This window comes from Aristolochia californica, unplaced genomic scaffold (genome assembly GCF_029961685.1).
Source record: "Aristolochia californica isolate CCGP_79_NKW_82.1479 unplaced genomic scaffold, dmAriCali1.0.hap1 SCAF_5, whole genome shotgun sequence".
Taxonomy (NCBI): Eukaryota; Viridiplantae; Streptophyta; class Magnoliopsida; order Piperales; family Aristolochiaceae; genus Aristolochia; species Aristolochia californica.
The window spans coordinates 6790365-6803506 of record NW_027182214.1 but is presented as its reverse complement, the minus strand read 5'-3'; the positions used below and the strand labels follow the sequence as shown (position 1 = coordinate 6803506).

At 33.2% G+C, this 13142-nt stretch overlaps 1 protein-coding gene and 1 pseudogene across 1 annotated transcript; both read right to left on the bottom strand.

The window, feature by feature from the left end:
* Window positions 1-3774: 3774 nt before the first annotated feature.
* Window positions 3775-6318, bottom strand: LOC137965047 (E3 ubiquitin-protein ligase SDIR1-like; annotated as a pseudogene).
* A 1773-nt stretch (window positions 6319-8091) lies between these two features.
* Window positions 8092-8939, bottom strand: LOC137965198 (MADS-box protein AGL24-like). The gene is made up of 2 exons (XM_068811566.1): window positions 8519-8939; window positions 8092-8144 (listed from the first exon to the last, which is right to left on the bottom strand). The coding sequence occupies exons 1-2, from the start codon at window positions 8937-8939 to the stop codon at window positions 8092-8094; spliced, it is 474 nt and encodes a 157-aa protein (XP_068667667.1).
* Window positions 8940-13142: the final 4203 nt, after the last annotated feature.

Here is a 13142-nt window from a genome sequence, read left to right as displayed (position 1 = left end):
AAAAAAGTAATTCAGTTTCACTTTTACTTTCACTAGGTAATTCACTTTCAAAATGCCCTCCCAACCTCCCCAAAGTCCTAGTCATTGGAGTTGCATGTCTATGAAGAAAGCTCTTTTTGCTTGCCTTACTTGCCTTTATTCCACTTATATTTTTTGGAATTTTCTTTGGATTGGATAATAGGGAAAATAGGATCTTTCCTAATTGTTGTTAGCTAGTTTTCTTATCTAACTTTTCCTTGTATATTCAAGATATGATTTTGATGCTTCTAAGCGGAACTTCTAACACTTAAGCATTTTATATCTCGATATTTTATATCCTAAAAAAGCCAGAAAAGTTTTTTTCCTAGGATATAAATTTCCTTGAAACCTTTAGTATGAAATCTTATTAGGCCCTATTAGTGCCCCTGGTTGAAAATTTATATCATAGGAAAAACATTTCTAGCTTTTCCTAGGATATAAATTTCCAAAAAAACCTTAAGATAAAAACCTATTTAGTGCCTTATTAGGAAATAAAATGGATTTTTTTAAAAAAAAATGAAGAAAAATTAAATAGATACGTTAGTGCCTTTTCCAGGAAAATAAATGAGAGTTAATAAATAATCTCACACATTACCATATTTATCCAATAAATTTTTAGTAAAATAAAAATGTCAAATACAAAATTTAAAAACTTTTTTATTTAAAAACAAATTGGTCATGTTAAATCAACTATTGTACTCAACATAATTATCCCACGTATGAGCTGCTATATTGTTACAGAAAATGATTAGCTAATTCAGTTTATTCATTTTTCCTTCTTCTCCCTGATATTGAGATTGTAGATTGTTAATTAGCTTCTGCAAATCATCTTCATCTTTTTCTTGATTTTGTCCAAATACTATATCATTCCCAACAAGTTCTACTGGATCCTCTTCCTCAATCCCTTCATCATTGCAATCTCATAACCCATCAATTGCTTCAATGCTATTTTGAAATTTGCATATTGAAAGTTAATATATTTGTTCTTTTAAATGAATAAACACATAAATAATAGTTCATGTAAAGCTTGGTTAATACTTATCATCATCTGCTATTTTTGGATGAATATTTCTAGTTGAAGGAGGACATATGTAATCATTCTTCACATATACCATCATACTTAGTAATCTCCTTCTTAAAAAGATCCTGATGTGACCCAGTAGTTGTCATCAGTTTTGGTAATATATCACCCGCTGATTGAGAAATAAACACCATGATGTGGTTAAGCAGACTAGAAACCTAGCTCATTGTCCAATAGCTCCAACGAGCAAACTAAAAGCAATAAAATCCCAAAACTATTCAAAGGAAAAGATATTGTGCTTCACCCAAGAATAAGCAGAAATTGCAGTTCACAAAATCCAAAGCAGTTTTTTTAATAAATATTGATTATATAAGTAAACTACAACCCTATATCCTTAGTGATACTTTTGAACCCAAGACCTCACATAAGAAACTCTCCATGTAACCATTGATACAAATAAGTGATTTTGGAAAACTAGCAAACTTGTACATTCTTGACAACCCTTCAACGAGATAATTAAAAAGCATCACACAGTATAACTCATCAAAGAGAAAGACCCATTATTAAACTTCTAGTGAAATTTTCAAATGAACAACTTCCACGAACAAAATCAAGCTATTATAGACCTATTATTAAAGAGAAAGACCTGTTATTAAACTTCTAGTGAAATTTTCAAATGAACAACTTCCACGAATAAAATCAAGCTATTATAGGGTTAAGGTTGTCATGGAAATAAAACTGAAAAGTCATTGGCTTAGTGGTTCCCATGGAACCATGCACAATCATAACAATGTGACTTGTTAAACACATGAATTGGGCCTATCCAAGTTTCTGTAAGGAAGGTAAAAACATAGGAGCCAGGATAGAACCACTGAACCAGCTACACATAAACAAAAAGCTAATAATATCCATGTTTGTCATCAGTGCCAGAAAAAATTGTCTTCATATTTAAAGCTTGAGATCTTTGCTTCTAAAAATTTCCTTGGGATCATGGTTTGAATTAAAAAGACTCCTCTCGAAGAGTTAGTATCCCCTACTAATAGTGAAATTAAAGTTAAACATTTTTTTTGCAAAACCCGATTTTTTAAATAGGGTTTGGATTGTTGAATTTATGGAGAATAAAATAATTCACTCACTTTATTGATTAACTAAGTATGATGAACATCTATTTATAGTAGACTCAAATTACAATAAAATTACCCATGTCCTAGTTACACCCTAAGTCTAACTCCTAAGGATAAATCCTAGAATAATTAAACAATTGTAACATAAATAAAAGATTAAAATAGCTAAAACTCCTTTAAATAGAAACACTTCTGTGAGAATTCCTCCCATGAGACGACAATTAGACTCCACCATATTAATAAATGCTATGTGAGACTTCTTTCTACGAGAGTCATGTTTCCATACCTGCTCTTCAGCAATCTCCCTCAAGTTGAAGTTTATAACTTCAATTTGCAAGGAAAAACAAATTTGGTCTTCGTTCTTCTTTGACTAAAAAAAAAAATTCTTCACAGATGCAAAATCTTCATTTTTCGTTCTACCTTACTTGATGATCCTTGTCACATAAAATAAAATACCTCTTTTTTTTTTACTTTTTCTTTTAATTCTTTCCCACATGTTGGGGATAAAAGGACATAGAACCCAACTAGGATAAAACAAATATGGGAGAAAAAATTCACTCCTAGATGTACGACAAAACTCCATACACCAGTCACAACGGTCATAATCTAAAAATGAAAATTCCTCAAACTCAAAGGCGAAAAAGGCCTAATTTTAGGCATAAAAAATACAAAATTTTTAAGGGTAGCTCAGAAAACCACCTCTTGGCTGAAGTGTAAAAGGATTTGACTCACGTTAGATGTTGGGTAGACTCCTATACTTTGTAGGTAGTGGGTCTAACTATTACTTCAAAAGTGATGAAAAATGATAAATTGAAGAAATATTAGAGGAAAAACAATGACAAAGTGGTTTTTTTTCTGAAATTTAGGGAAGACTGTAACAATACAACTATAAAACTTGACAAATAAGTTGGACCATATATGACCTCAAGGGAATTCCTAGAGGGTGAACCTTAATTTTTTTAGATGACAATGCAAAAGATAAAGAACTCATTGACAAGGAGAAGGGAGGAAAAGGAAACATGGCACATGTCACAATGATTGTTCTGTAGTAGTAGTTGTTGAGAAAAAAATATGAATTAATTTCTGAACTTGGATCAATATTCTACTTAGTCGGAAGAGTTTTTGCCTTTGTTGCAGAAAATAAAGGAATTGTAATGCCTATGAAGTCCTACTTGAAGTGGGACTACTTGTTGAGCAATTGCCAAAATTATTTTATGGAAAAGTCATACTCTCATCCGCTTCCTTTGTACTGAATTATGGTCTCTCGTAGCTTCCGAACCATGTCAACAAAGACATGCATCACAGTAGCAATAAATGGAAATTGAGTGAAGCAGTTCCATGAACTGCTACTTAACGACTCAAAGCTTGCTTCTCTTGAACCCTTTGAGCATGCAACTCCGTTTCTTGTAGAAAATAGGATTGCGTATAAAATTCAGGTCAATCATGTTGATGTTGAAAAAGGAATTTTACATATTTGTGTCAATCTACAACTCTATCCATGTATTTAAATGCTTTGGTTTCATGTAGTTACTGACTACTTCCAACCAACCAAAAGGTTCTCCAACACATATGACTAATGTCTGAGAGTGAACAGTTTGTTGCAAACAAGAACTAAACCATGTATGAGCCTGCTACTCCGCTCTCTAAATTTTCCTGCCACCCAGATGCTGCTTTGAATTTGCAGACTGGGCAGGTTCCCTGTTGGCGCAACCACGAATCAATGTAGTTTGCATGAAACTGAAACACATTTGACAGTAGAAGTTAAATAACCAATCAAAAAATCCAGTGGAACACTTAAGCAACTATGTAAATAGGCATCCACACAAATTTTCATTAAGCCAAAAAGCTAATTGGTTCTAGTTTTAGAAAAATCTGATGCAGGCATGGAAGACTACGAATCAGCTCTCCAACATTGACTTGTTCCAAGCAAACACTACAAGTGAGCTCATCATCGGGATTTTTGGTACTCCCATCCAACTTAGATGAGTCCTGTCTTCTCTGCATAAAAGAAATAAACAACAACAAAAAGTACTGAGATGAAGAAACATAAGGAACCATATGGATGAGAGGGATTTTTTGTGCCTCATTGATACTTGGGCTAATGCACCAGAAGTCTCTCAAGTATTAAGACACGAGTGCTATAGTCCTAAGGCAGCATGTTTCCCCTATTGCCTATAGGTCTTGTACCCTAGCTGCACCATTGAAATTTCAACTTCCCCTGCTTTGTTGATTGGGACCACTGAGAGGAATAGCGAGCGAAAATACATTTGAACAGGGAAGCAGTATTAAAAACCTATCGAAGAGTGAACAAATAGACAGGAGCTTGGAATGCCCAAGGCAACAAGTTCCCTAAGATTTGTGCATGTCATCTCAATAAAAAGACTTTAAACCACCAAGGTAAAAAATGGCAAGAGGGACCACTGACCACACGATATCAAAATGTTTTTAAGAGTTTATCAATCATTTAACAGTGGAGTTGCCACCAAAGAAAATTAAAAATTTAACTGACTTTTCCAACCATCCATCTGTACAGATAATACAACTTCCTATATTATCCTGGATCTGTATCCTTTTAATCACACCCCAAGATGAGGTATCACATGATGATGTTGACATAATCATGAGAGACAATCACCCTGGGCAGTACATGAAGATCCACTTATAGATATGAAAGAATAGTCTTAGTCACCAAGTGTGAACAAAAATATCGATAGGAACATTCACCAAGTGACCTTAATAAGAGCCAAATGCAGGGAATATGACCATGTTGACATAGCCAACAAATAGAAACCGAAAAGCAAGACAATGTGCCATAATAAAGAAGAAGAAAAAAAGAAAAGAAAAAGGAAACCAGTAAGAATTTCCACATTACTAAAATAATAGATATTTGTGTACATAAGGCTCTCCCATCTCAATAAAGAAGAAACGATACCTCTGTCATGGATGCAGAAGAAGAAGCCTGCTGAAGCGATCATCCCTCACTGTAGAAGAGAAAGATATTGCATTAGTACCTCCTCAAAATTTATCAGAGCATCTCATCCATGAAGAAAAAAAATGGCTCTCCATTGTTAGTCGAAAACCAAATAAAGCACACCCAAGGTCATGAACAGAGAACATGAAGAGACCAATAGACTGATCAATCAAATATAAATAAACAACATTTTAATACTTATTATTACAGACTGATATAGCAAACATAAGACCATAACTGAAGAACTTGAAACTTACTTTTGTGGACTTGATGACTGATTAGACTGAATTTTGTATTTGTGAACTGGAAGAGCATTAATCTCCTCCTCACTCATTGAGGGAGCACCAGGAGAATTATCACTGTCAAGTGCTCTCAGAGCATCGTAATCTGCAATGAAGTAAATGATGCAATTCAACCATATAGGCCTCCAAATACCTCCAATTAACTGATATGAACTAACATAAACTTCTAATAAGTAATAGCCACTAGTTCTCCACCAAATCTCTTAAAACATTTATGATGCAGAACAAATGCATCCTTGCATAACTACACATTTTCATACCCAAGTCATCAAATTCATGATCAAGCAGTGCAAGTTGGAGTCTGAGGCCCTGCAATCTTCCTCTCTTTGCAAAAGCAATAGAAGGTGGCATTTGAAACCGTAACTCGGTGTGACCAAGCAGGCCACTGGTTGCTGCCGCATGAGCCTGGGCCTAGGCTTGAAGTTGTTGACAAGTTGCATACATCTTGAGGCTTGTGGCCATAAGAAAAACACCCAAAACCAACCAAAGCTACAAAAAAGAAAGAAATGTATCTTCTTAGAAGATAATATAAAATGATGCATTATCTTCTTAGCAGGCAAAGCAGTTCCTATAGACAAAATACTAATTAAAGTCTAGGAATACCAGAAAGTTTGGTGACATCTGATGTTAGTTCAGTATCATGAACAGAAACAGAACTGCTGGAATAATCAGATTCAGCAAGGATTAGAGTTAAGAGATATAAAGGGGAGATTACATGTGCAAAATATACAAAATGAGCTTACATGTGCAAAATATACAAAAAAGAACTCATCAACAAAAATTGATCACTTCAAGAATGTACCACAGCACGCCTTTCTGGGATGAATCCACTCTCTAGGTCTGCTCTAGGTCTGCTCTAGTCCCTCGGAAAACAAAACTCATCTTTGCTGGAGTTAAATGAAGTAAATATCCACTAACAGAGTGTAAAATTATCAAAATCTCTCCAAATCTGATTCCTTCACTGAATAGCTAGTCAAAATAACTTCTGCTAGTAAACCTGGGAAATGACAATACGTTAGTAGAAATAACAAGTGAATGTAGGTTCGCTAGACAACAAGTGAACGTAGTTGCATTAAAAAAAAGTGAACGTGAATTTTTTTACCAGATATGCATTATAAATTTTGAAAAAGAAAAGAAAAAAAAACTCAAACATGCATTCTTAGATAGAAATGAAAAAGAATTTTAAAACACTTGAAAAATCAAAATCAATCCATCTGCATGGAGAACACCATTGCAGACTTGAAACCTCCAGAAGGGGTGACTCAGAACTCAGGTTAAATGTATAATCCCTTACCTAAATAACTTTCGACAGCAGTTAGAAATAGGGCATATATGACTCATAATACAGATAATAAGCTTTCTAACAGCAAGATTTACTATATTGCATTTCCTCAACACAATGGTTGTATTTGGTTGTATTTTGAGAGAGCTTTTTATCAATACTGCAGAGGTCAAAGACAACAACATATTTAGTTCATGCAAATATGTTGTTGACAAAAGCCCATAAAAGGAAACAAAGATGTGATATCCAAGTGTTCGGATACTCTTCGAATTGAGTATTTGAATGCCCAACACAAATACTTCAAAAAAATAAAACTCCTAAAAAAATACTTCACTAATCATTAGAACAGACCACCAAGTGCAAGCACTGTGAATAAACTTTTAAAACAACCTTTTCTACCTTTGAAGTGAACAAAAAAAATTGCCATCCTACTCTTTTTTTGGTTTTAGTAATAAAGAGTGAAGAAAGCAAAACATATTTTGCTTTCAATGATAGGAAATTATTTTGAAAGTGAAACTACACACACCTAAGCATTCAATAACATATAAAATGAAAAGAGACAAACCAAAAAAATCCTCCAGCAAGTGACTTCTTATTTGCTAGTGTTGGATTTATTTTAATGAATACTACATTTAGTATTCCTCCTAGCGACAACGCAATTTATCCCAAAAATAATATAATAAGGGTTCAAGTCCATCACAAAATGACTAGCCAAGATTAGGATGTCATTTCCCAATTAATCATCACTGGATTTCTCCTAGAATTTGGAAATATGGGATAATTTACATGAAAAGCCCCTCACAACCCTGTCTAAACAGATAGACAACAACCCTAACACAAAGGCAACATAAATAAGGTAAAAACTGAACATGGAACAAACTAAGTCCAACAAAACAAACTCGCCACTCTAATACCATGTTAAGAACGGATCCAAATCCATATCAAAATGACTAGAACCCAAGTAATCATTCAATCCTAGAAGCAGAATTGAAGGGTTAATAATCGTCTACTACCTTTGATTTAAGAAAAATATAAAACTAATTTACATCTCTTCCAGTCTCGAGATGGGCAAGAGATTCACAGAAACCAATACACAAGCCGCCATGAAGTAAATACGGTAAAGAAGTAAACTGAGCAAGAATTATTATTCAATCCAAAAGAGAGTTTTGAGAGTCAAGTAATTAATTAGAATAAGGTATAATCATCTCTCTACAGAATAAAAAACCAAATGTGTCAAACACAGAAATACAGTGTGTTAAGCACCTAGCTAATACTACCCAAAAGACCGGCCTGTTAGGAGCGGAAGACATAGGTACTTAACCCAGGACCATAACATCACACCTCGCCCGCCCGAGCCAACGACCACGGCGGCATTAACACAGCAACGCGACCGGGTCAGGGGTCACGCCAGGGGCTTGCGGTCCACCTGCGCACGCGGCCACTGGGACTCGAAGTCAGGACGTAGCGCCTGCTCTGATACCAAACGTTAAGCACTTAGCCAATACTACCCAAAAGACCGGCCTGTTAGGAGCGGAAGACATAGGTACTTAACCCAGGACCATAACACAGTGTGAGAACCCAGAAATGGTGAGCAATCAAATAGTACAAAAATTAAAAAAACCCAACCCTAGGATCAGGCATAGAAGCCTAGTAGTCGGAGGCATCCAGTGGGGGCAAATCATTAAAGAAATATTCCGATGCCGATGAAATCTCGGACGAGGTATTTCCTTCTTCTTCGGTCTCCATAAGAAATATCTCAAGATCGTCATGCAGTTGTGTAGCCTCCACTCCGTCAATTACAGCAGCAGGTGTATCCTCCAACGTCGGGAATGTCAATTGATGCCCAGAGGCCTGCTTTGTCGCATTCAATTAGTCCGAGCTCCAGTATATTGGCTTCTTCCTCTTCCAGATTGGCGACCAAAAGCTCGAGCTCATCACCGCTGCATTGCTCCAAGTTGATGTTGTCCAAGGACAAATGCTCTTCGTCTTCCACTGCCTTTGGGAAGTTCGTCTCGCCTTCGAAGTAGTGTTGCATCAAACCCTCGTCTCCGAAAACAAAGGGCCTACCGGCGGGAGAGAAGGCAACAACGAGGACTGAAGTGCCGGTTAGAATGGGGAGTTGATCAGCTTTCTTGAACAGTCCTTTCTTCCGCTTCGAGAAGGTGACTTGCAGAGCTTGACGATTCTCAATCTTCTTCATCTCTGGCTTCCTCTTTCCCATGGCTTCTCTCTCGCTTCTCTTTCTCTGCTCTCGCTCTAAATTTTTTCATAAGAAACAACATAGCAGAACTGATTCCTTCATAAAGACGCAAAAAAAAAATTACCGTTTATTTCATTTCTTTGTCTGATAAAAATCTAAGAAACCCTGCTTTCCTAATTGATCACCAGCTTCGGTAGTTTCCTATTTGATGTTAAAATATGTGAACGAAATTGGTAGTTTTCTATTTGATTTGATGTTTTGCCAACAGAGGGCAGAGAAGGTATTAAAAAATTAACAATACGGATATTATATAATTAAGTAATTTTTATCATTTATATTGATAAATTAAGTTAAATAAATAATTATTTTTAAAAATTATTAATAAATTAAAAACTTGTTAAAATTATTTATTAATTTAAAACGTGTTAAAATTATTTTATTTTAAACAAATCAAACAATCTAAAATAAAATTTAAATCTATTAAATTAATTTTATATAATTAAATACCCTTTTTATTTGATAAATTCCTTATTTTTAATAACTATTTTAAGAGTGAGAATTTAGATATTTTAAAGTAAAATTTTGAAATTATAAAAATAAGGATTCGTTAAATTATTTTTATTTTTTATAAATTCCTTATTTTTAATGACTATTTTTAAAATGAGGAATTAGTTATTTTAAAGTAAAATTTTGATTAACATTTGGATATTATAAAAATTAGAATTTTTTAATCATTTTAATTTTATTTATTTTATTAAAAAAATATTTTTTGGGTTATTTATTAATTTAAAATTGTTAAAATATATTTTAGTTTATTTAAATAAAACTATGTTATAAAATTAAATCTATAAAAGTAATTTTGTATAGTAAAATACCCACTTTTAAAAAAATAAATTTATGGTTTTTAATATTGCATTTAATTAATATTTTAAGAGAGAATTTTGATATTAAAAAGTAACAAGTTGATTAAGCATTTGGGCATTATAAAAATAAAATTGGTAAAGTATTTTATTTTGATATATTTACTTTAATAAATAAATATAATTATTATTTTTAATAATTATTAATTCAAACAATTTAAAATCTTTCTTAACTTATTAATAAAAATAAAATAAAAAATATCTTATAAAAATTAAATCTATTATAATATATTATTAATAAATTTCTAATATACCTCCCCCTCTTTGGAGTCCTCATCACTAGAGTTGCATGACTATGAAAAAAACTCATTTTTGCTGCTTTACTACCCTTTATTCCACTTATTCTTTTTGGAATTCTTTATGCATTGGATAATAGGGAAAATGAGATATATATTAATTGTTGTTAGCTAGTTTTCTTATCTATGTTTTTTTTGTATATTCAAGACATGATTTTGATGCTTCTAAGTAGAACTTCTAGCACATAAGCATTTTATATCTCGCCATTTCAAAAACTTTCAGATTAAAAAGGCGGTTTTGATTAGTTATTTTCTAATAGTCAAAGAAAACCAGAAGAGGTGGGGCAACACTCCACTTAGGGGTGGCACCAAGCCAAATTGACTCAGAAACTGTTCGAGCTTGGCTTGAAAAAATCTCGGTTCAATTCAGTTTTTCTTGAGCTTGGCTCGAGCTCAAACTAGAAATAAGGCTCATTAAGTATAACCAGCCAAACTCGAGATTTTTCAAGCTCGACTTATTAGTTCGTGAGCCAACTTGTTAGCATAATTTTTTTTTATGAAAATACCCTTTACTCTAATAGGTGTCGTCAATTCCCTCTTTAGTTAGTTGATAGTTGTTCTTGTTTACCTCAAATACGATCAATCGTTCAACCCTTTTTTATCCCTCAACATCTAATTTTGTTGTTTACCAATGGAATAAACACTATTGGTGGAGGTGTTTGCTCTTTCTTTTAGGTCTATTAAGTTGGTAACAATACATTAGTATGCTCCATTGCAAACTCTTGGACACATTCTACAATAGCTTGCAACTCAATGGTACTAAGTTCATCACAATATTTTTTTTATATTTTTTATATTTTTAAATGTTGGTTGGAGCTCGATTCCAATTTTAGGCTCGAGGCTGAGCTCGAGTTCAAAGTATTCAGATCAAGCCAAGCTCGAACATATGCAGGTTCGAGCTTGGCTTGGCTTGATGCCACCCCTAGCCTTCACCTCCCTAGTACTTAAAACTAGATAATAGGAAGAGAGCTTACCTGGTCAATTTTTATTTTATTTTATTTTAAAGTTTGGATGATATCATACTAGGTCAATGGCGGTCAAATCAAGTTCACCCGGGTTGAACTGAAGGTAGTTATTTCACTACATCAATTTTTTTTAACATTAGTTTGATTGATTTTTGCATATATTTTCTCATCACCACTTTAGGTGATGAGAAAATTAAAAAATATTTCAAGGTAGAAATACGTTTGGAGAGACCATTGTCTTAATGTTTCTCGGAAACACATATCTACTTAGGCCCCATTAGTGCTCTTGGTTAGACATCTATATCCTAAAAAAGCTAGAAATGTTTTTCATAGGATACACATTTCTAAGAAACCTTCAGATAAAAACCTATTAGTGCCTTACTAGGAAATAAAATGGAAAATTTATTTTTTTTCAAGAAAAAATAAATAGATTTGTTAGTGCCTTTTCAAGGGAAATAAATGACGTGAATAATTAATCTCTCACATTACCATACTTATTCGAAAAATTTCAATAAAATAAAATGTCAAATACAAATTTTAAAACTTTTTTTTATATAAAAATAAATTGGTCATGTTAAATCAACTATTGTACTCTTCATAATTCTTCCACATTTGAGCTATTATATCGTTACGAAAATGGTTAACTAATTTAGTTTGTTCATTTCTCCTTTTTCTCCTTGATTTTGAGACTGTAGGTGGTCAATTAGCTCCTACAAATCGTCTTCATCTTCTTCTTGGTTTTGTCCAAATGTTATATCATCCCCAACAACTTCTAATTGTTCCTCTCCTTCAATCTCTTCGTCAAAGCAATCTGATAACCCATCAATTGCTCCAATGGAATTATGAAATTTGCATATTGAAAGTTAATATAATTATTCTTTAAAATGAATAAACAAAAATAATATTTCGTGTAAAGGGTACCTTGAAATAGGGATAATACTTATCATCACCAACTATTTTTGGATGAACATTTCAAGTTGAAGGAGGTAATCATTCTTCTTGAATACCATCATATTTAGTAATTTCCTTAAAAAGATCCTCAATTGACCCGGTAGTTGTCATCAGTTTTGGTAATATATAATCCAATGATTGAAAAGTAAGCATCAAGAACAAAGAAATGTATATACTTCTTGTGGTTAAGCAAACTAGAAATCCAGCTCACTACCCAATAGCTCCAACGAGCAAACAAAAAACAATTAAATCCAAGAACTATTCAAAGGAAATGATTTGATGCTTCACCCAAGATCAAGCAGAAATTGCACTTCACAACTCCAAAGAAGTTTTTTTTTAATTAATATTGATTATACACATAAACTACAATCCTATATCCCTAGTGATACTTTTAAACCCAAGACCTCACATAAGAACCCCTCCATGTAACCATTGATAAAAATAAGTGATTTTGAAAAACTAGCAAATTTGTACATTCTTGAGGAATCTTCAACGAAATACTAAAAAATCATCACACTATATAACTCATCAGAGAGAAAATCCCATTATTATTCTAGTAAAATTTTCATATGAACAACTTCCATGAACCAAAATCAAGCTATTACAGGGTTAAGGTTGTTTTAGAAATAAATCTGAACAATCATTGACTCAGTTGTTCCAATGGAACCATGCACAATCATAACATGTGACCTGTTAAACACATGAATTGGGCCTATCCAAGTTTTGTAGGGAAGGCAAAAACATAGGATCCAGGATAGAACCTCTGAACCAGCTGCACATAAAGCTAATAATATCCATATTTGTCATCAATGTCATAAAAAAATGTCTTCAGATTTAAATCTCGAGATATTTACTTCTAAAAATTTCCTTGGGATCATGGTTTGAATTAAAAAGACTCCTCTCGAAGAGTTATTCAAGAAAGTCCAATAAAAGATCCTCAGAAGCTACCAAGGAAGAAACAACTTTTGTGTTGTTTTTTCCTTGAATAAAAGAGAATGTCCATTCTAGGTAACTGTTTCCAAGCATAACTCCTTTAATTTACAATGTTTTATTTTTAAATAAAATGAGGAATTTAATAGAGAGATAAAGCTC